Here is a 23,020-nt window from a genome sequence, read left to right on the forward strand (position 1 = left end):
TTTTGTTTGTTTTTTGTTTTCTTTTGAGATGGAGACTCGCTCTGTAGCCCAGGCTGGAGTGCAGTGGCGCGATCTCAGCTCACTGCAACCTCCACCTCCCGGATTCAAGTAATTCTCTGCCTCAGCCTCCTGAGTACCTGGGATTGCAGGCACCTGCCACTACGCCCGGCTAATTTTTGTATTTTTAGTAGAGATGGGGTTTCACCATCTTGGCCAGGCTGGTCTTCAACTCCTGACCTCGTGATCTACCCGCCTCGGCCTCCCAAAGTGCTGGGATCATAGGCGTGAGCCACCACGCCCAGCCAGTTTTGTTTTTTTCTAAAGACAAAACACCCATAACATAAAATTCACCATTTTAGCCGTTTTAAAGTGTGCAAAGCAGTGGTTTTTAGTATATTCAAAATGTTATGCAATCACCACCACTACCTAACTCCACGACATTTTCATCACCCAGCAAGAAGTTTTGTGCTGATAAGCCGGCTTTTCCCTCTCCCATCCCCGACCCCATACAGCCCCTGGCAACTGCAAATGGACTTTTTTTCTGTCTCTATGGATTTGCCTTTTCTGTACATGTCATATAAATGGAATCACAGAGCACGTGGCCGTTTGTGACTGCCTTCTTTTTCCTCAGCACACTGTTTTCAAGGTTCATCCATGCTGTAGCAGGGGCCAGGGCTTCATTTGTGTTTATGGCTAAATAATACTCTGTGGTATGGAGAGACCACGTTCGGTTTACCCTATTCTTCCACTGATGAACACGTGGGTTCTTTCTACTTTTTGCTACTGTAAGTTACATACTAGGAAAATGTGTGCACAAGTTTTTGTGAGAATGTATGTTCACAATTCTCTTGGGTACCTAGGAGTGGAATTACTGGGCTCTATGGCAACTCTCTTTTGACTTTTTGAGGCACTGCCAAACTGATTTCCACAGTGGCTGTATAGTTTAGCATTCACATCAGCAGAGTATGAGGGTTCTAATTTCTGTATATTCTCACCAGTTATTCGATTGTTATTGTTATTGCCCTCCTAGTGGATGTGAAGTGGTAACTCGTTGCTTTGATTACATTTCCCTAACGACTAATGATGTTGAATACCTTTTTATGCATTTACTGGCCATACATATTTACATATATATATATATATATATATATATATATATATATATACACACACACATACATACACACATACATATGTATATATTCTTTGGAGAAATGTCTATTCTAATCCTTTGTCCATTTTTAATGGGGTTGTTTGTCTTTTTATTGTTGAGTGGTAGGAATTCTTTTTTTTTTTTTTTGAGACGGAGTCTCGCTCTGTTGCCCAGGCTGGAGTGTAGTGGCACGATCTCGGCTTACTGCAAGCTCAGCCTCCCAGGTTCACGCCATTCTCCTGCCTCAGCCTCCCGAGTAGCTAGGACTACAGGCGCCCACCGCCATGCCCAGCTAATTTTTTGTATTTTTAGTAGAGATGGGGTTTCACCGTGTTAGCCAGGATGGTCTTGATCTCCTGACCTCGTGATCCGCCTGCCTCGGCCTCCCAAAGTGCTGGGATTACAAGCGTGAGCCACCATGCCCAGCCGGAATTCTTTATATAATGCAGATACAGACCCTTATCAGATATATGATTTTCAAATATTTCTCCCAATCTGTGGCTCATCTTTTTACTTTATTGATGGTGTCCTTCAGTGCATAAAAGTTTCTCATTTTGATGAGGTCCAAGTTATTTATTTTTCTTTTGTTGTTTGCACTTGTGATGTCATATGTAAGAAATAACTGCTATTCGAAAGTCATGAGGATTTACACCTATTTTCCCTTCTAAGGATTTTATAGCCTTAGCTCTTACATTTGGGTCTTAGATCCATTTTGAGTTAATTCTTATATATGCTCTGAGGTAGGTAGGGGTCCACGTTTGTTATTTTGCTTATAGATGTCTAGTTGTCCCCGTCCCATTTGTTGAAAAGACTCTCTTTTACCCACTGAATGGTCTTAGAACCCTTGTCAAAAAAGAATTGACCAGGCCGGGCACGGTGGCTCATGCCTGTAATCCCAGCACTTTGGGAGGCCAAGGTGGGCAGATCATGAGGTCAGGAGTTCGAGACCAGCCTGGCCAACATAGTGAAACCCTGTCTCTACGAAAAATACAAAAATTAGCCGGGTGTAGTGGCATGCACCTGTAGTCCCAGCTACTCAGGAGGCTGACGCAGGAGAATTACTTGAACCTGGGAGGCGGAGGTTGCAGTGAGCCGAGACCATGGCAGAGTGAGACTCTGCCTCAAAAAAAAAAAAAAAAAAAAAAAAAATCAATTGACCATAGATGTATGGGTTTATTTCTGAATGTTCAATTTTATTCTGTTGATTTTTGTTTTATCTTTCTGCCAATACCACATTATTTTGATTACTGTGGCTTTGTAGTAAGTTTGTTCTTCTTTTCAAAGATTGTTTTGGCCACTCAGGGCCCCTAGCATTTCTATGTAAATATTAAAATATGTTTTTCTATTTCTGCCAAAAAAAAAAAAGGCAGTTGAAATTTTAATAGGGATTGTATTAGATCTGTAGGTCAGTTTGGGGAGTATTGCCATTGTATTAGTCTGTTCTCACGCTGCTATAAAGAAATACATGAGACCGGGTAATTCATAAAGAAAAGAGGTTTAATTGGATCATGGTTCCACAAGCTGTACAGAAGACATAGTGGCTTCTGCTTCTGGGGAGGCCTCAGGAGGCTTCCATTCATGGCGGAAGGCAAAGGGGGAGTGAGGAGCGTCACATGGCCAGAGCAGGAGAAAGAGAGGGGGTGGTGATGCACACTTTTAAACAACCGGATCTCCTGAGAATTCACTGTACGGTACCAAGGGGGGATGGTGCTAACCCATTTATGAGAACTCTGCCCCTATGATCCAGTCATTTCTTACCAGGCCCCACCTCCAACACTGGGGATTACAATTAGACACGAGATTTAGTTGGACACAGATCCAAACCATATTAGCTATATTAACAATATTACGTCTTCCAATCCATGAACCATGCATGGACCATTCCATTTGTTTAGGTCTTCTTTAACTTCCTTCAATACTATTCTGTGGTTTTCCATCTACCAGTCTCACACCTCCTTGGTTAAACATGTTTCTTTTATCCTTTCAGATGTTGTTGTAAGTAGAATTGTTTCCTTAATTTCATTTTTGGATTGGGGCAGTCTTTTGAAATAAGGACATGAGGGGGAAAAAGCAGAGGATGACTGTTGACACCTGGAGAAAAACAAGAATAAACACAGAGAAAAAAAACCAGAAGCCAGAAATTATGTAAAAAGGAAGGCACTGGGAAAGTTGAGAAAGAAGAGGGTTGTGGGAGTACTACGCTTAGGAAATGCTTAAGCAAAGTCAAGCTTTCAAGACAAGATTCCTAAAGCAAGGCAGGAGTATCCTAGGACAGACAAGAGCTCTCTCGACAAGGAAAACAGACAAACACCAGAGTTTGGACCAGACCAACTCCCTTAGCCAGCTGGCAATATGGTTTCACCACTTCTTAGAAAACAGGAACGGAGATGTGTGCTCAAAAGCCACCACTAGGCCTTCAGAATGTTTTGTGTGTCTGTGTCTTGGCAGAATGAGCCAAACGTAGCTTCTTCGTGCCCCGTAAGATGAGACACACCCAGCAAAGGCTGTCCTCATACAGAACTACCTCCAGGTGTCTTTTATACTGCAAGACCTGCACCAAAGGGTTCTACCTACAGAAATCCTAGCACCTAGACATAGTCACCCAAGTACATGACTCCCTCACCCTTCAACCAAAGATGCCCTATTTCCGAGGGGAACAAAATCCCACTGTGTTCCTAATGCCTCCTGCAATTTTGCATGTGGAGACGTGGCTGGTATGTGACATTCTCTTCTACAAATTGTAATGGATTGGGGAAGGAGGGGGAACTAGAGTTCAGGCCTATCTTTCTAGAGGACAAAATAAATCTCTCTTGATATCTGCAATTATCTGAAAACTATTTCAAAGAAAACTGTCTCATTCTGGCATTTGCTCAAGGGTATGGCTTTCCATCAGTCTGTCTCTGTGTCTCTCTTACATACATATGCATGTGTATATGCGTGCGTGTGTGTACATACATGCATACATATAGACATATTCTCTCTCTCCACACACACTCACACACCCCTCCAACCTCTGTGGCTCTGACGCGAATGGTGAGTGCCTAGGCAGGGGTCAAAGGCTAGCTACCATGCCAGAAGATTGCCACAAACACCTCTTAAGCAAGCAGACTCCTTGGCTCCTCCCAGACACACTGAATCTGAATCTCTAGGATTCTGATTTCGGAGCCCAGCAACCCTCCGGTGCAGGAGTTCCCAGGTGACTGATGCACTGGGAGGCTGGAGGCGCTCAGATCTAGAGAGGAGGCGGCACTTGTGCAGTGCAGTGCAGTCGGGAAAGAGAGGAGGGGCTGGGCCGGTGCCTTTAGGCGGCCAGGTGTTACGACCGGAGTACAAGCCGCCAGCCGAGCGGGAGCAGGCCCCGAAGCAGCCCAGCCGTGGGACGGTAACCTTTGGCCACACTTGGCCTCCGGCCGCCGCCAGAGCCGCTCCGCCCCAGCCGCCTCGCCCCCACCGCCCCGCCCCCCGATTGGCCGCCTCCTCAGCCGGGCCCGCGGCCTCGGCCAATGGAGCCGGCGCGCGCCGGAAGCCGGAAGCGCGGCAGCGGCGGCGGAGCTCCCCCTCGGCAGCTGTTGTCCGGCACCATGCGAGGCCTGGGGCCAGGCTTGACGGCCAGGCGTCTCCTCCCGCTGCGGTTTCCCCCGCGGCCGCCCGGGCCGCGGCTGGCGAGCGGGCAGTTGGCCGGCGCCCTGGAGCGGGCCATGGACGAGCTGCTGCGCCGCGCGGTGCCGCCGACGCCGGCCTACGAGCTGCGCGAGAAGACACCGGCGCCCGCCGAGGGTCAGTGCGCGGACTTCGTGAGCTTCTACGGTGGGCTGGCCGAGACGGCCGAGCGGGCCGAGCTGCTGGGCCGCCTAGCGCGGGGCTTCGGCGTGGACCACGGCCAGGTGGCGGAGCAGAGCGCCAGTGTGCTCCATCTGCGCCAGCAGCAGCGGGAGGCGGCGGTGCTGCTGCAGGCCGAGGACCGGCTGCGCTACGCGCTGGTGCCGCGCTATCGCGGCCTCTTCCACCACATCAGCAAGCTGGACGGCGGCGTGCGCTTCCTAGTGCAGCTGCGGGCCGACCTGCTGGAGGCGCAGGCCCTCAAGCTGGTGGAGGGGCCGGACGTCCGGGTAAGGGGCCGCCCTCGACCCCCCGGCAGCGCGGACTGGCCGCCTTCCTCGAGTAGTCCTCACTTGCCCCCTCCAAGTCCCACACACCCCGCCTTCCCTGCCTGATACCACGCTCACTTCGCCCGCAGTTACCGCCCGCCAACTGTGTCCCCTTCCCACGCTGTCTGAGTCCTGGCCTCGTCAGGGCACACCCCCGCCTCCCTCCAGTCTGTCCTTGAAGTCCTCACTTGTATAGTGTTTACTGCTCAGCACTTGGTGGCCTTTAAGGTAACTGTCACCTCTCCTACCTGATTAGTGTGCGCTCTACAGTCTCTTTTTAAATTACTGTAGCTGAGAAGTGTTTCATCTATATGGTATACCTGAACTAGAGTATCAGACTGAGCGTCAGGCAGCCTTCTGAGACTCTGGGTGGTGTTTCAGAAATTCACTGGGCAACCGCTATGTGAGACGTTCTCCTGAGAAGTCCTGTGAAATGCACAAAGGTAAATAGGACTCAAGGTCACCACCACCACCCAGGAGTCTTCATGGCTTCTGGCCTTCCCTGTGCTCCATGACTTTTGGGAGGGCATTTAACTCCCTGAGTTCAGTACTTAATGTGATGATTCTGAGTTGACTTGAGATAATCAGGCATTAGCACAGTTCATTCATGTTAGATGCAGATACATACTTTGAGGTTTAAATGATTATGACCCGAAAGAAGTCCTAGAGCAACATATACTCTTCTTTTATACTGTTAGTATTACATACGGCAAAAAACTAACCTGCCCTTTTTTTATTTTTATTTTTGTTGCCCAGACTGGAGTACGTGATAACGTGGTATTATCACGGCTCACTGCAGCCTCGACTTCCCCAGGCTCAAGCAGTCTTCCCACCTCAGCCTCCTGAGTAGCTGGGACTACAGGCGCAGGCCACCATGGCCGGCTAATTTTTGTTTTTTTTTTGTAGAGAGGGCGTTTCACCATGTGGCCCAGGCTTAACCTGCCCTTTTAATGAACGAAAAATGATGTAAATGTTTCAGGAAGTTTTGGACATTCAGAAGTTTGTTATGTGCAATTGGTGTTAAAAAAAAAAATCGAACACTTGAATGATTATGACTTGGCCCATTTCAGAACTCTAATACTGGTTTAACAGTTTTCGTTTTTATTTCTTCAGTCTTACGTGGGTGATAACACGTATCCCTTTTACGGTAAAGGAGAACTTGCTGAGGTTGTGTGACTTGTCCTTAAATTCAGAGCAAAAAGCTCTTGCTGATCACCCAGCCAAATCCAGGGTTATTTGCACTACGCTTTATATCACTGTCTTACTGTTAATCAGATGTTTATTAGAAACTTTTTGCTACTTAGATGCATAAAATTGGGCCTAATTAAGTATGGGGTTAATGTCAAGAGTGACAACAGTGCCCATGATTTGATTCCCCATGATAGCTGGTTAATTTACAGTGCTAAGTGTTACTGAGGGCCAGGCATCTTTGGCCATAAGATTCTCAGACACAAAGCCCACAGTTGCTAATTGCATGACACAAAATCAGTCTTGAATTCTTACTGTGTAGAATTATCATGTTCTGGGCTCAAGCCTAGTCTGAATAGTTGAGCTTTTCTGATCCACACTTGGACATAGTACTTGCAATATATCATCCCGCCAAGTAAATGATCAGCTCCTCGAAAACTGGGAAACTTGTCTTTAAATTTCTTGCATAGCAGAATGATGAATGAATCATTGCAGTAGATTCCTGGGTGCCCTGGCATGAGACACACTTGACACACTAATCATTCAGCGTTTATGTGGAGGTGAGACTGCCCCACACACTGTCATAGATCTTTGAGCCTGAGAGGAAGCCATAGAGGGCTTGAAAGTTTTCTGCCCAGCTGAGAGGGTCCTCGTATCAGACATTTGGACAGCTTTGTCCCTCGTTGATTTCTCAAATCCGGTCCAATTCTGAATTCTCTGGTTCTGTGAGATGTTGTGGAATACATCCTTTTGTTCTTCCCCACTCAAGAAAACTCTTGGTTATCACATCATGGGGAAGGAACACGTTGCGTGGCAACTGAACACACTCGCATCCAGACTTGACTGTTGAGAGAAAGGAGCTGACCCCTGGGAAATACAGAGGCTGCTTAGTCCTCAGACATTCACAAGTTTCCTTGCTTTTTGACCAAGGCTGTCTATATACATAAGGGAAAACAACACTGCATACTGTAATACTAGGCCAAAAGTCCTGTGGACCAGAGATATTTATCAAACAGAATGAATAACGGCAGCCTGATCTTTGCCTCTGCATATGGTTTGGACAAAATGGCTGCAGGAGCCTTTTTGTGATTGCTTTATTGTGTCCCTTCCACTTCTTTACCTAGAAACCCCAGCCTTATATTCAGTGCACATAACTGTTCATAGCTGAACCTGTTAATTCCCTTCCCCTTCCCTTGTTCTACATAGTTAAATTTTGTCATATATACACATATATATGTATGTGTATATATGTGTGTGTGTGTGTGTATATGTATATGTGGGTTTTTGTTTTGTTTTTATGTTTATGGGTTTTTATGTTTATATTTTTTTGTTTATGTTTTTTCTTGTTATGTTTCCCAGGCTGGTCTTGAACTCCTGGCCTCAAGGAAGCAATCCTCCAATCCCAAGTGCTGGGATTATAGATAGGTGTGAGCCCAGATGTAATTTTTTTTAAATCCCTGTCATTTAAATCAGTCTTAGAATAGAATTACATTGTTCTGTACATATAAACTATCAACTGGGATCTGATATTGTAACCTGTCACCAGAATCACTTAATGTGTTCTGATCTGATCTATTTTTTTATCTGATCTTTTTTTTTGTTTTTTTGAGACAGAGTCTTGCTCTGTTGCCCAGGCTGGAGTGCAGCAGCACAATTCGCCTCCTGGGTTCAAGCCGTTCTCTTACCTCAGCCTCCTGAGTAGCTGGGATTACAGGTGCTTGCCAACACGCCTGGCTAATTTTTGTATTTTTTAGTAGAGACAGGGTTTTGCTGTCTTGGCCAGGCTGGTCTGGAACTCCTGACCTCAGATGATCCACCCTGCTTGGCCTTCCAAAGTGCTGGAATTATAGGTGTGAAACCCTGTGCCCGGCTGTGTTCTTACTTTTTAAAATGTTCTTTTCCTCTGGTCTGAGTGAGTTTGGAGGCTTGTTACTGCCTGGATTTGTGGCCTCCTGAACGTCGCGGAGTTTGTAGGGAGGTATGTGTGTCCCCGTGGTTGCATAGTAGGGGTGGGTGTGAGGATGTGATGTGTCTGGGGGATGGTGGTTCATAGGCTTTTTGTTTTTCTCCAGAGGCCCAGTTGGTTGATGACTTCAGTTTCTTAGAGGTGAAATCCCAGTGAAACCGAGTCGAATCCCCAGTAGAGGGGAAGGTATGAGCGAGGTTCGTTGATTTGTGGGCACTCGAGGAAGGTTGGCCTTTAATTCGTGGAAAGGGTTCCTCATGGGCGGTTTGGGCCTCAGAGTTAGAGTGGAATGAGAGGTGCTCGAACCTTAAAAGAGGCATAGAAACTAGAGAAGGGACCTGGTTCCCACTGCCACAGCCACCCGGCCATGCTAGACACCTGTGTACCCTCTGCCTTTTAGTTAATTGAGTACTCCTTGTTGGTTCTAGTAAATTCTGTGCTTACCTATGCTAAATAATACTTATTTTTAGATAGGAAAGTATACCCATAATATAAAGTGTACACCTGCGGAGTGGCAGCTTATGTGAGTGGGAATTGTCCCCAAATTTCTCAGCCTCTGCAGTGCTACCCTCATCCATGACTTTACACTCTCTTCCCCAGCGCAGGACTTCTGGGCAAGGGAAGGTAACTTTTCTTCACATACCAAAATAAGCAGATCTTGATAGAGATTCAAAAGAGAGGGAACCAATTTCTCTTTTAAAAGGAAAAGTGGGCTGGTCTAAACAGTGTCATACAAGTCAATGGAATTAACAATACAGAATACACAGAGCTGGGTGCAGTGGCACGTACCTGTAGTCCCTGCTACTTGGGAGGTTCAGCTGACCCCAGAAGTTCAAGTCCAGCCTGGGCAACAGAGCAAGACCTGCCTCTGAAAAAAAAAATAAGAAGCACTCCAGCAGAATACACTGAGAACTGTCGCTGCCCTTAGCATCACCAGGATATCCCCCGCAGTTGTGTTTCTCAGTCTTGTATTGGTGATAAATGGTGGCTGAATTAATGCACGTACAGTCGCAGAGGCCTCTTTCCCTGGTGTTGTTTGTATCCCGGCAACCTTGCCGCGTGCTGTGGCTCATCCCAGCCTCAACAGCTGCTGCCAGTGTTAGAACTGAGCAACGGAGACTTCTAACCTTTAGCCTAGATTCCCAGTTCTCGTGTACCAGTGTCACATTTTGTAGCTGTCAGGAGCCCAAAATAGAATGAAGAGATTTGTAGGGGAGGAGCTTTCATCAGCCAAACCATTTCTTTCATAATTAATATTGAATTGATAGCAAAACTAGGTATTTTCAGCTTTTTTCCTATCATGAATGTAAGAGAGATACCAGTACCTCTTACGCAGAGCTCAGCTCATCCGTTCCTAAACTGGGGTACAGAAGTCCTCCTGGCCCCTGGGATGGTCCATAGGTAAGTATCAGAGGAGTCCATGAACCCCAGGAAAACGTATGCGCAATTTTATTCATGTATTTGCAATGTTCTGGGGGCAGGACCTGTCGTTTTTAGCACATACTCAAGAGTGTGAGAGGATCCCAGGAAGATTAAGAATTGCTGTAGTCAAATGCAGAAAGTACAGTTTTATAAAGGGCCATTCTGTATCACCTAGCAAACGATCTCTGTCATCCTCCCCTCTTACTACTTCCTAATCACCATTCATTCCATTTTTCCATCTTTTTCATTTGATATCGATCTATTAGTGAATGCTTTGTGAACCATAAAAATGAATCAGAAGTGGACCCTGCCTTTATGGAGTTTACAACCAAGTAAAGGAGATTCAGTGATGGAATGTAGAGTTAAAAGAAATTGCAAAGATCATCTGGTCCAGCTGTCTATCCAATGTTTAAATCCGTTTTCAGACAGCTCCGCTGAGTTCTGTCCACCTGTGCTTGGTGACTTCCAGTGCTGAGGGTCACCGTCTCCCAGGATGACGTCTGTGGACAGCTCCAGCTTTTCAAAAGTTCCTCTTTACACTAAATTGAGTCCACGGATCACGAGGTCAGGAGATCGAGACCATGATGAAACCCCGTCTCTACTAAAAATACAAAAAAATTAGCCGGGCGTGGTGGCGGGTGCCTGTAGTCCCAGCTACTCGGAGGGGCTGAGGCAGAAGAATGGCGTGAACCTGGGAGGCAGAGCTTGCAGTGAGCCGAGATGGCGCCACTGCACTCCAGCCTGGGCGACAGAGCGAGACTCCGTCTCAAAAAAAAAAAAAAAAAAAAAAAAAGTTTGTCTGTCATGTGAAAGTCTAGAGGTGGGCGGCCCGGAGCTGATTCTGCTCCTTGTGCTCTTGGTGGATCCAGACTTGAATCTTGTTCCTCTGCCCAGAAAAACCTTCATCTCCAAAGCCACGTCGTGGCCCAGGATGGCTGCTCCAGTGCCAGCCATCACACCGCCTTCCAGTCTGCAGTGGAAAGGACAAAGAAAAAGATGGGCCAAGGGCCTGCTCCTGCTGTCTTTTCAAGTTCCCCAAAGTGGCTGCAGGAGACCTCTGCTTACCTCTCATTGACCAGAACTCTGTCACATGGCTGCCACCAGCCGCAGTGCAATCTTTGTTCTGGACAGCTGTGTCCCTAGCTGAAAAGTGAGGCTTCTGTTAATTTGAAAGAAAAGGGATACAGCCATTGGGGAACAACAAGCCATGGCTGTGCAGGTAGCACCAAGACGATGCTGCTCCTGCTTAGGGCCTTGTGTTCTGCTCTTGCTGGAATAGCTTCAGTGCAGATATATCTTGGGTGGTCAAATGAATTCACATCATTTTTGGAAGTAGATACAATATAAATACGTGAAGCAAAATTAGGATAATTTCATCAACTCTGAAGTGCAGTGGTTGCCAGATACACTATTATTTTATGTCCCTCTAAGGTAGGTTAAAAATGCTGCAAGTTACGGCAGGGCACGGTGGCTGACGCCTGTAATCCCAGCACTTTGAGAGGCCAAGGCAGGCAGATTGCCTGAGCTCAGGAGCTCGAGACCAGCCTGGGCAACATGGCAAAACCCCATTTCTACAAAAAATACAAAAAAAAATTATCCAGGCTTGGTGGCGCTCACCTGCAGTCCCAGCGACTTGGGGGGCTGAGACAGGAGGACCACTTGAGCCCAGGAGGTCCAGGCTGCAGTGAGCCGTATTCATGCCATTGCCCTCCAGCCTGGGTGACAGAGTGAGACCCTATCTCTCCAAAAAAAAATGCTGCCAATTAGACTGTGACTCGCCATCATTCGAAAGATGCATCCTGACTTGAGAGATGTTAAAATATGAAAATGTACATCTCTGAGTTGATGAAATAGGGTTCCTGAGCCAAGTACTTGTTTTTCTTAGGAAATGTAGGTGTAATGTTTCGACGTATCAAAGAAGGTTCCCGAGAGGATGAGGACAGTGCTGTTGACACCGTTGCTGTCTTAGTGTTTCCCTTACAGTGCATCTTTCATTGTTATGTTGATTTTATATGATTAGTATGCTCACTATGGTGAACGAATTGGAACATATTATTTGATTTGGGCAACTTAGTTCAAATTGAATTGTTTCCGTTCAGAGGTCTTAACAGACTGAAGTAGTTAAGTCTAAATAGAGCGTTGAATGAAAGCCTGACTTGGTTTGAGATGAGAGTCTGACAGAGGAATCTTGGGAAAAGCTGTTTGGAGAATCGTCTTGCACAGTTGTCTTCTGTATCGTGCTTGAGCGTTTTCGTTCCGTGCTGACCACACCACAGACATGGGCTTCATCTGTTGCGCACTGATGGCCTGGGCTTTATCTTCTCCTTTTCAGGAAATGAATGGGGTGCTGAAGGGAATGCTCTCAGAATGGTTTTCCTCCGGGTTCCTGAACCTAGAACGGGTTACCTGGCATTCACCGTGTGAAGTGCTTCAGAAAGTCAGTGAGTAAGTATTAAGGTTTTCATTTTCTTTGTACATATATTTTTCATATATATTTATATATGTTTTATATTGGCTAAAAGCTAATCTGTCTCCATTCACATGTACAGTTTATTTCAAGTCTAGTAAAATCCAAACACAGTATTTGCAAATGCTGCGGCTGTCACCACACATGATACTAAGATTATGGAGGAAGAGGAAAGGGCACCAAGAGAAACTGATGCGTCCGTCAGTGACTTGTGCATGAGGTCTTATTTGCGTCCTCTTATTTAAAGCAAACACACCCATTTTCTGTCGTCCCAAGACCTCATGATCAGAGTTCTAGAAACTCACTGGACCAAGCATTTGCATTTGTAATCAAAACAGCATTTAGCCCACCTGGTGGTTAAGATTTCTCCCTGGGTTAAAATCTGCAAACAAGCTATATCACGTGTTACATGCAGGACCTAGTATAACACAGGCTAGCATGTCATGGTGCCCTCACAACCTTTGCACATAGGCATCTTCACATTACATGTTGTCCCATGGAATCCAAGGTTTGGAAAGTGTCCTATTTGAAATGTAACCAATTCAGTTCAAAGGGCTGACAGTGCCTGCTGCCATTTCACATGCTGAAAACAAAATAGCGGTGGGGTGAGGTTGCTGATTGCAGCACTGACAGGGCTTCACAGAGATCCCAAGGAAAGAAAAGACACGGTGTTCAGCACCAAGTGTTTGATTAGGTTTCATGTGAAAATCTGCATGAATCCTTTGCCGGAGCCTCACAAACTCCTCTTAAAACTGGCATTAAAATTGGAGCACAATTTTTTGTGTAAAAGGGTCATTCACTGTAGTTCCTTTCAGTGGGTGCTGTTTCTCATGAAAATGACTTTCTTTGAATTTTCCAGAAGAGTCCATTAAAGCTCTGTTTAAAGAACTTGTTTGACTTAGACGAATAGTATGAATGAATAGGAGTCAGCAGCCGTTACTTAACTTTGAATTATGCATTTGTCTTATCTCTTTATAAATTTCGCCCCAGGGCTGAGGCTGTGCATCCTGTAAAAAACTGGATGGACATGAAGCGCCGCGTTGGGCCCTACAGAAGGTGTTACTTCTTTTCTCACTGTTCGACCCCTGGGGAGCCCCTGGTCGTTATGCACGTGGCACTGACTGGTGACATCTCCAGCAACATCCAGGTACCTGCGATGATCAGTTCGGGACACGATAGGCACCCCACAGAGCGCCTTGTGTTTTTGTTTTGTTTTGTTTTTACTTGATTTTATCATCTTTTTTTTTTTTTTTTCCAAATAAATGGTTTTGGGCTTTTAATTAGTTAAATAAAATCTCCAGATTTGTAGGTGTAGAGTGTAGAAGTGTAGCAGGCAGACAGTTATGGAGCAAGGAGAGCATTCATCTGGCTGTGTTGATCTTAGGTTGAGATACAGTTAAAGTCTATCACAGAACATGTTTGTGAGACAGAAAATAATTGTGAAGGAAGAAGAGACAGATACCTGGTTCATACATGGTTCACCTTTACAGTTGGGGAGTTTTGAAAGATACTTGATTAGAAAGTTGAAAGAGACACTCCATACCTTATACGTGATGTGGGCCCAGGACACTCCTTGGCGAGTGGAGGTTATGGGACTTGTGGTTGATAGCCCCGTCCTGTGGCAAGCTGGTCTACTCCTGGATGAGTTTGGCAAGAATGTCTGAAACACTCTTGCAGGCCCATGGGGGCAGAAGAACCAGGGAGCACATTGCACGGTCTGGAAATAGGAGTACTAAAGACAGGTGGCAGGGAGCGTGAGACCCCTGGGGCAGTGCAGGTTTGCTCAGACCAAGAGGACATGAGGGGCTGTTAGGAAGCTGAGTGGATGATGGCCCGTCACAAGGTGAGTGCCCTAAGCAGGTGTCCTGGTGAGAAGTTAGAGAAGCTGAGTAGGGCAAATGAGCAGGCATTCCTGATCACCAAGGAGAAACACAATCCCTTACAATGTTTGTGTGTGAAGGAGTCACACCCCGACGCCCTCTTGGTGGGACTAGGGGCCATTCCGACTTCTCTGAGGGCAATTTGGCAACATGGATGAAAATTCAGAATGTGCATTCCTTCTGGCCTAAAAATTCCACTCTTAGGAACTTCTCCTGGGGAGATGCTCAGCCCTGCGAGTCAGATGGCTATTCCTGCAGCATTGCTGACAGTTCAAAAGGCTGCAGATGATAACCTAGGGCCCATCAGGAGAGAATGGGCTCCAGGAGGGCGGTGTAGACACATGGCGCGGCCTCGTGTACATCGGATATCTGTGCATGTATTTAAATATTGATGTAGGTTTATATTTTGACATGGAAAGCCAACCTTGACATATTGTTGAGTAGAAGTTCAGGTTTACACAGTACCATGTGTTTGGAGTGGTCTTATGAATAATATTAATAATATCTGTTGAGTATGTGCTCTGTGCCTGTCACATGAAGCACATTTTGTGTGTTATTGCTCTGAGCACCCTGTGATTTAGGTGTTGTTTTTTGTTTTTTTTTAAATGGAGTTTAGCTCTTTTTGCCCAGGCTAGAGTGCATTGGTGCTGTCTCGGCTCACGCAACCTCCGCCTCCCGAGTACAAGCAATTCTCCTGTCTCAGCCTCCCTAGTAGCTGGGATTACAGGCATGTGCCACCATGCCCAGCTAATTTTTTTGTATTTTTAGCAGAGATGGGATTTCGCCATGTTGGCCAGGCTGGTCTTGAACTCCTGACCTCAGGTGATCTGCCCGCCGCGGCTTCCCAAAGTGCTGGGACTAAAGGCTTGAGCCACCGCGCCCGGCTGATTTAGGTATTATTATGAGAAAACTGAGGCTTAGGGGAACATCTGCAACTTACCCATGATCGTCGAGCAAGTAGGGGTGGAACTGGAATTCAGACCCAGCTCGCATCCTTACGGTAAGGGCACATGAGAATGTGTGTGGGTACTCAGTCCTGTGTACATTTGTGTGCATACCGAGAGCCTCTGAGACAGGCCTGGAAAGGTGTTCATCAAAAGGGCAGTAGCAACAGGCATGGAGATTAGATTTTGGAGTAATTGGTTATTTTTTTTTATGCATGTTTTTTTTTTTTGCCTCTTTTTGTTTTATTCACTTTGTTTTATAAATTTTTTGCCTCTTTGACATTATACATACCTCACTTGTATAACCGAAGAAAGTTTTGTTTTTATTTTGAAACCTTTAAAAAAAGATTGCTGGGATTTTTGCATAAGGAATCACAAGATAATTTGCAGACTTCTTAAAAAACAAAGGAGAGCGCGGCGCAGTGGCTCACGGCTCATGCCTGGAATCCCAACACGCTGGGAGGCCAAGGCAGGTGGGTCACCTGAGGTCAGGAGTTTGAGACCAGCCTGGCCGACATGGTGAAACCCCATCTCTACTAAAAATACAAAAATTAGCTGGGTGTGGTGGTGTGCGCCTGTAGCCCCAGCTACTTGGGAGTCTGAGGCACAAATGAGAATGGCTTGCCACTAGGCGGAGCTTGCAGTGAGCCAAGATGGTGCCACTGCACTCCAGCCTGGGTGACAGAGCAAGACTCCGTCTCAAAAAAAAAAAAAAAAGAAAAATAAAAAGAACGGAGGTAAGCCTGGGAGTGATGTGAAGTGAGCTCTGTTCTGTGAACGACAGAGCTCTTCCATAGAGCACGGTGCAGGACAGTGGGCCCCCCTCAGGCCTCGGAGGATATGTCCTTCGTGTCATGAGCTCTCCCCCTTTCCTCACTGCAGCATTTCTTCACTTTGTTGGAGTCACAGACCCTGTTAAGAATCTGGAGGGAAAATGCTGAGGATGTTTTCCTCAGGGCAGATATGCATAGACTCACACATTCCATACACAATTTCTTTCTTTCTTTTTTTTTTTTTTTTGAGATGGAGTCTCGCCGTGTGTCCAGGCTGGAGTGCAGTGGCGTGATCTCGGCTCCCTCCTACCTCCGCCTCCCAGGTTCACACCATTCTCCTGCCTCAGCCTCTGTAGTAGCTGGGACTACAGGTGCCCACCACCATGCCCGGCTCATTTTTTTGTGTTTTTAGTAGAGTTGGGGTTTCACCATGTTAGCCAGGATGATCTCCATCTCCTGACCTCGTGATCCCCTGGCCTCGGCCTCCCAAAGTGCTGGGATTACAGGCGTGAGCCACCACACCCGACCTCCATACACAATTTCAGAAAGTTCATGGACTGACTACGAGACCTCATCTATGCGGTCTGAGCTAAACACTCCTACTTCCAGAATTGAAGGTAGCTGGTAGTAGTTAAAATAGTTTAAATGGGTTCCTCAAAAGTTAGCTGGTGTACCTGCTTCAAAGCAAATGAAAAGGTAGCCCCTGCTATTCCACTGTTATCCAGTGAGCTTTGGAGTATTAAGGATTATGCTTCAGAGTATAAGGGATTAGAAAACGCTGCCATCAGAATGAGAGGCAATAAACTCATACTTCAGCTAAGCAACTTCCCAGTCTAGCTCGTTTCTTAGAATGCCTCGCAGGGATGTCTGGAAATGTGTTACCATTTAGGAAAAACAAAAATGGCACACAACCCAAAAGGTACATGAAAGTCAAACAAAGGTATATTTCCTAAAAGAAAATTATATAGGACTGCTTGTGGCCTCTTGAGAAATTTGAAAAACCTGGGGTTCAGAGAAAAGGAGGAAAAACAGTTCAGTGGTGGGAAGCATCAGTCCTTTAGGAGAAGCTGAAGGAACTGGAGCTGTTTGGTCTCAAGGATCCGTGTGTTATCGCTGAGTGTTGGCCGGAGAGTTTATGGAGCAAGTTTTTGTTTGCACAGAGGCCTAAAAGAGACAGAAAGGGGCATACATTGCTCTTCAACAAAGTTTGCATGAAAATTTCAAAATGGCAGAAATGATGCAGCGCTGAGGACCCCCAGGCACACTGTGGAGTCGCCTCCTCCAGAGTGTTTTCAGAACAGAGCAGCTTTTAGGCTCCGTAGCCTGAACCCCAGTTGGGGAGCCGAGGTCTCTTCCAGCTCCTTCAGTGCTCTGAGAATTGTCTTCTGGTCCCAGCAACAGGCTTGCTGCGTGGGCTGCAGAGCAGCCAGGCCATCCTTAGAACCATCGTTGGTGTTTTCCAGGCAATCGTGAAGGAACATCCTCCATCAGAAACAGAAGAGAAGAACAAAATTGCTGCTGCGATCTTTTATTCCATCAGTTTGACCCAGCAGGGACTCCAAGGGGTGGAGTTGGGAACATTCCTCATAAAGCGAGTCGTCAAGGAGTTGCAGGTAAGTGACACTCAGGGAGCGCCCTGGTCACACTTGGCTTCCGTGTGGTCAGGTCAGCGAACCTCGTGGGGTGTCAGGTGCCATGAGGGACACAGATGAAGACAGGAGCTAAAGGGAGGGGCAGCGAGTAGAAAAGGTGCCAGAAGCCCCTTGGCAACTCCTAGGAGCCATGAGTGTCCCAGAGAGATGAGAATGATGCTGAGAGAGGCTTTCATCCCAGCCACCCAGTTGCCTGCAAGACACAGTTGTGTTCTGAGGTCATCAGCTCTCTCTAGGGCGACCTCATTCTTACCTGCTCAGGACGCTCTTGATTTCATGTGTCATCCTGGTGTAAGTGTCACTCTGAAATGTCCCAGCCAGATGGCACAGCTGGTGGTCATCCTGCCATGCCTGTCCTCCTCCTGCCCCTGCCCACACTCTCAGGGCCTGTGACACCTGACATGCTGTTAGCTTGGGCCTTCTCGTGGCCTGTGAGGAAGTGCTGAGGTGAGACCAGACAGCTCAAAGGTAAATGCATCAGCTTAGTTTTGATCCAACTCTCCTGTCTTTGCTGCCCTGTAAAAAACATATTAACCATCCTTCATCAGAAATGTTGATGTTCACTCCAGGCCTAGGCTTTCAAAAACCACTAACCTCATCAGGGACTTGGATAAATTCCAACGAGTAGAATCTAATGATTAGGTGCGGTAGCTAGATGTTTGCTAATGACTGGGTCTGAGCAGGGTGTTCACTGCGTTGGGGGCTGCACATGGCTGCAGCAGAGCCCTTCCTTTGAGGATGACAGTGTGGAGTGGGGACGTTTACATGCTCCTCGTAAGTTCATAATCAATTTCAAATTGAAGCCCTCAGGATTCAGCTGAGCGTGGGCTTCGTTACCACACCGCCACGTTTCCCCCGGGTAACAATAAGCAGTAGCTCATTCCCACAGTTTCCTCATTCCTCTGTCTTCGCTGAGGGTGGCAATGAGCAGGGCGGGGTGGGGAAATGTATGAGGGTAAGGAAGGCAGGAAGAGGAGGAGCAGATCCCGGGATTCGGGGGAGTAGGGCCTTAGCCCAGCAGCTGTCCTGAGGGTGCTGCTTAACTGCCCCTGGGCGGCCGGCCTAGAAGTCCTCAAAGGGAGTCTAGAAGGGAACGAACGGCCCCTCTGCATGGAAGCGCTCGTCAAGGTTTACAAAAGCAAAACACAGCTGGGCACAGTGGCTCACGCCTGTAATCCCATCCGAGGCAGGCAGATCACCTGGGGTCAGGAGTTCGAGACTAGCCTGGCCACCATGGTGGAACCCCGTCTCTACTAAAAATACAAAAATTAGGCATGGTGGCGCATGCCTGTAGTCCCAGCTACTGGGGAGGCTGAGGCAGGAGAATCACTTGAACCTAGGAGGCGGAGATTGCAGTGAGCCAAGACTGCACCATTGCAGTCCAGCCTGGGAGCAAGACTGTCTCAAAAAAAAAAAAAAAAAAAAGACGGGGGGCAAAAAACCCAGGAGCTCCCACGAATGCCCAACGAGAGGAACATGGTGAGGAAAATCATAATGGTCTTCTCTTTTCATATTACTCTGTGGTTAAAATTCTCTGTTTTTGAATTTTAAATGATAATGAGAAAATGCTCACGATATAAATTCATAATGCAAAATGTAAAGTAAGTGTCTTACCCGTGCAAAAATCGCATCAAGAAACACCAGGAGTTTACTTGAGCAGACTGTCGAGAGTAGTTTTCTCAATGTAATGGAGTATGATGGTTTTATTTTCTTCTGTCATTAATTTTTTTTTTTAAATATCTATAGTGAGCTTGTGTGACATTTATAATCAGAAAGTAGTAGATTGTTTGAAATGATCATGAGATCTCTATCTAGTTGGGACAGTCACAGTTGAACCATGTCATGTGATATGCAGAGATACCCGCAGCGTCCCCCTCCTCCCCCTCTACCCCGTTCTGTACCCACTGTGGTGTGGCTGGGCAGCTAGTCGCTCACTCATCAGTCCCTGGCCACTCGTGTGCCGAGCAGCAGAGCAGCTTCTGGGGCCTCACAGGTGGCCATGGGAAGAGCATGGTGTACGGGAAAGACAAGGCCTTCAGTGAGTAGCTGCGGTGCACCGAGCCCCACTCCCCACTGGCCAGCTGTCCGGTTTTAGGCAAGTCCCCCAACACTCTAGTCTCGGTTTTGCCGACATGAGAAGAGATGATGGGGATGGAGACGCCCTTCCTTGGGGAGCCAGGATGCCTCTAGGGTCTGGCACATATCAGGTTCCTGATAAATATTTCCTGCTGGGCGTGGTGGCGCGTGCCTGTGGTCCCACCTACTCAGCAGGCCGAGGCAGGAGGTTGGCTTGGACCCAGGAGATCGAGGCTGCAGTGAGCCATGATGACGCCACTGCACTGCAGCCAGGGCAATAGAGCAAGCCCCTGACTCTAAGAGGAAAAAAAAAAAGTTCCTTGAAAGAAGGTAAATAACATGTATCAGATGTCACTCTGACCACCACACAGCAGCGTATGAGCCGTAGGTTAAGAGGTGCTCCTCTATTGGTAACGTACCTGCTGAATTTGTGTTTTCTCCGCCTTCCTTTCCACCCCAACCATGCGTTACAGAGAGAGTTTCCTCACCTTGGGGTGTTTTCCAGTCTGTCACCTATACCTGGATTCACCAAATGGCTTCTGGGGCTTCTGAACTCGCAAACGAAGGAGCACGGGAGGCATGAACTCTTTACAGATTCGGAATGTAAGGAAATCTCAGAGATCACAGGTGGCCCCACTAACGAGACCCTCAGGCTCCTCCTCAGCAGCAGCGAGTGGGTGCAGTCGGAGAAGCTGGTGCGGGCGCTGCAGACTCCTCTGATGAGGCTGTGCGCCTGGTACCTGTATGGAGAGAAGCACCGCGGCTACGCGCTGAACCCTGTGGCCAACTTCCACCTGCAGAACGGGGCGGTGCTGTGGCGCATCAACTGGATGGCGGATGTGAGCCTCAAAGGCATCACCGGCTCCTGCGGCCTGATGGCCAACTACCGCTACTTCCTGGAGGAGACGGGCCCCAACAGCACCTCCTACCTCGGCTCCAAGAACATCAAAGCCTCTGAGCAGGTCCTCAGCCTAGTGGCCCAGTTTCAGAAGAACAGCAAGCTCTGACAGTAAACCTCTCCTGAAGCACAGGGCCCCTGCTAAGAAAATGATCATTTTCAGGAGGGCCCGGGAGTTATGTGTCTGAAGGAGCTTTCCAAGCAAAGCCAAAGTTGACTGTGTTCTTGTCCCTCAGCCGGGCCCTGCTGTGAGGCCAGGCCTCAACTTCCCTTGCCCTGGGCGAGACATGCACCCAGTGCAAGACGGTTGTGGATGCGGGTGCACACAGGTGGGTGGGTTGCTGTGCTGTCTCCAGAAGATTCTGTCGTTGCCCTTGGCCTGGCTCCCTGCCTGGGGCTGGTGCCGTGGTACCTACATCTTCAGGAAGCTGTGCAGCCTCTGCCATTGTTGTCCCAGGGGGATCCGGCATCCTCCTAAGGTCCAGGGCGAGTGGCCCAGATAAGAATAGGTGTTCCTTTGCGCTCGTAAAACAGAATGCGGCGATGGTTGCTTTAGCCATTTCTCACCATGCAATGCAGAGGGATAAAGGGCTATGCTACACACTTCCCAGTTAAATGCTGAAGCTCATAAATGTATGAAAAGGTTTGTGATTTTGCGCAAGGTGTGTGTAGTAAGTTAAATCGTTGAACACAAAAATGTTGCTGCTTGAGCCATAAGTTTGATAATAGGCTTTAAATGATCAGGGATTTAGGTTCATAATGAAATTCACAGTAAAGAACACGTTTGTTCTGTAAAGCATTGAACGTCTGATTACGTAATGGTGGTTGTCTTTAAGATTAGAGACCTGGGAAGGCTGGAATCAGCCAGCCAGGCTGCGGGGAGTTTGGGATGAAGGAGCCTGGGGCGTGTGGGATGAGAACAAAGATGAAGGAAGGGGCAGTCGCTGTGCTTGTGGGAGGAAGGCAGGTGTGTTTGTGTGTGTGTATGTGTGTATCAGTGCACGTCTCTGTGCATGTGCACAAGCGTCTCTGTGTTATCAGTGCACGTCTGTGCATGTGCACGTCTGCATGTGCGTGTGCTCACACGTCTTCGTGTGTCTGTGCGTGTCTGTAGTTGCCCTGTCCTCACTGTCCTCGCTTTGGCAGACAGGTCCCTCGCCTTCCTTGCCTTTCATCTCCTGTGACCCGTGCCAGGCCCCTTCTCTGTCTTCTGCGTACGGCATGTTGCCTCATGACAGACAGTGTGATGGTGGAAGCTGTCTCATGCCTCTTGTTCTCTGGGCTGATTCTGAAAGAGTGCCTTGCAGGGCAATCACTGCAATCCTGGCAACCTGCCAGCCCTTCCTGCAGGCAGAGTTCTTTACTGTAAGCGTCCCCAGACCCTCAGGCCTGCAGAAACCTGCTGGGCCTCAGCATCTTTCCTTAGCTTTTGGCCTAGACCTTAAAGACCAGCAGTCTTCTGTGCTTTATCCTGCTGCCTCCAGAATGCCATGGACGGATCACCCATTTTAGATCACTCCGGCAGCCTTTCGGATCTGGTGGCGCCCTTCCTGGCTGTGTCCTTCACCTGTGCTGTCTGGTTCTCTCCTGTGTGGACAGGGGATGATAGGAATTCCCACCGCACAGGCCGCTGGGAGGACAGGCTCAGGTGACATCCGCGGAGGCTTTGGCTCACCAGAGGAGTTTGTAGATGACAGTCATCCCCAAGTCACTAAGAACGAGCACTCCTGAGGGGGGTCTCAGAATAGTGTTCAAATCCATTTCACTATTGCGGCCAAGGAGCCCTCCCTCCAGCAGTGCCGCTCATCACATCACGTTACTCTTCAGGCCAAACGTGACCCCCTGGTTTTATTTATCACTAAGCCAGAGTTTCTTAACCTTTTGTGAGTTACAGATCACTGAAATTCTGATGAAAGCCAGGTGAGCCTTGCTACAGGAGAACACATACACGGTGCACAGGAGAACACACACAGTGCACAGGAGAACACAGTGCACAGGAGAACACACACAGTGCACAGGAGAACACAGGCACAGAGAACACACCACAGTGCACAGGAGAACACACAGTGCACAGGAAACACACCACAGTGCACAGGAAACACACAGTGCACAGGAGAACACACACAGGAGAACACACAGTGCACAGGAGAACACCACAGGAGAAACACACAGTGCACAGGAAAAACACACAAAGAAAACAAAGCAAAAGAAAACACACAGTGACAGAGAAAACACAGTCACAGAGAAACACAAGTGCACAGAAACACACACAGTGCACAGGAGAACACAACAGTGCACAGGAGAAACAACAGTCAAAAAAAAAAAACAAAAAACACAAGGAGAACACACACAGTGCACAGGAGAACAACAAAAAACACAGTGCAAAGAAAAAAAAAAAAACACAAACAGGAGAAAAACATGCAAAAAACACAACAGTGAAAAAAAACAACAAG

The 23,020-nt window shown here is 47.5% G+C and overlaps 1 protein-coding gene across 1 annotated transcript; it reads left to right on the forward strand.

The window, feature by feature from the left end:
• Positions 1–4,706: 4,706 nt before the first annotated feature.
• On the forward strand, positions 4,707–21,371 carry MLYCD (malonyl-CoA decarboxylase). The gene is made up of 5 exons (XM_003272483.4): positions 4,707–5,262; positions 12,210–12,322; positions 13,335–13,491; positions 17,405–17,554; positions 20,143–21,371. The coding sequence occupies exons 1-5, from the start codon at positions 4,735–4,737 to the stop codon at positions 20,674–20,676; spliced, it is 1,482 nt and encodes a 493-aa protein (XP_003272531.1). The 5' UTR covers positions 4,707–4,734; the 3' UTR covers positions 20,677–21,371.
• The last annotated feature ends 1,649 nt before the right edge of the window (positions 21,372–23,020 follow it).

Source organism: Nomascus leucogenys, chromosome 2 (genome assembly GCF_006542625.1).
Source record: "Nomascus leucogenys isolate Asia chromosome 2, Asia_NLE_v1, whole genome shotgun sequence".
In the NCBI taxonomy this organism is placed as follows: domain Eukaryota; kingdom Metazoa; phylum Chordata; class Mammalia; order Primates; family Hylobatidae; genus Nomascus; species Nomascus leucogenys.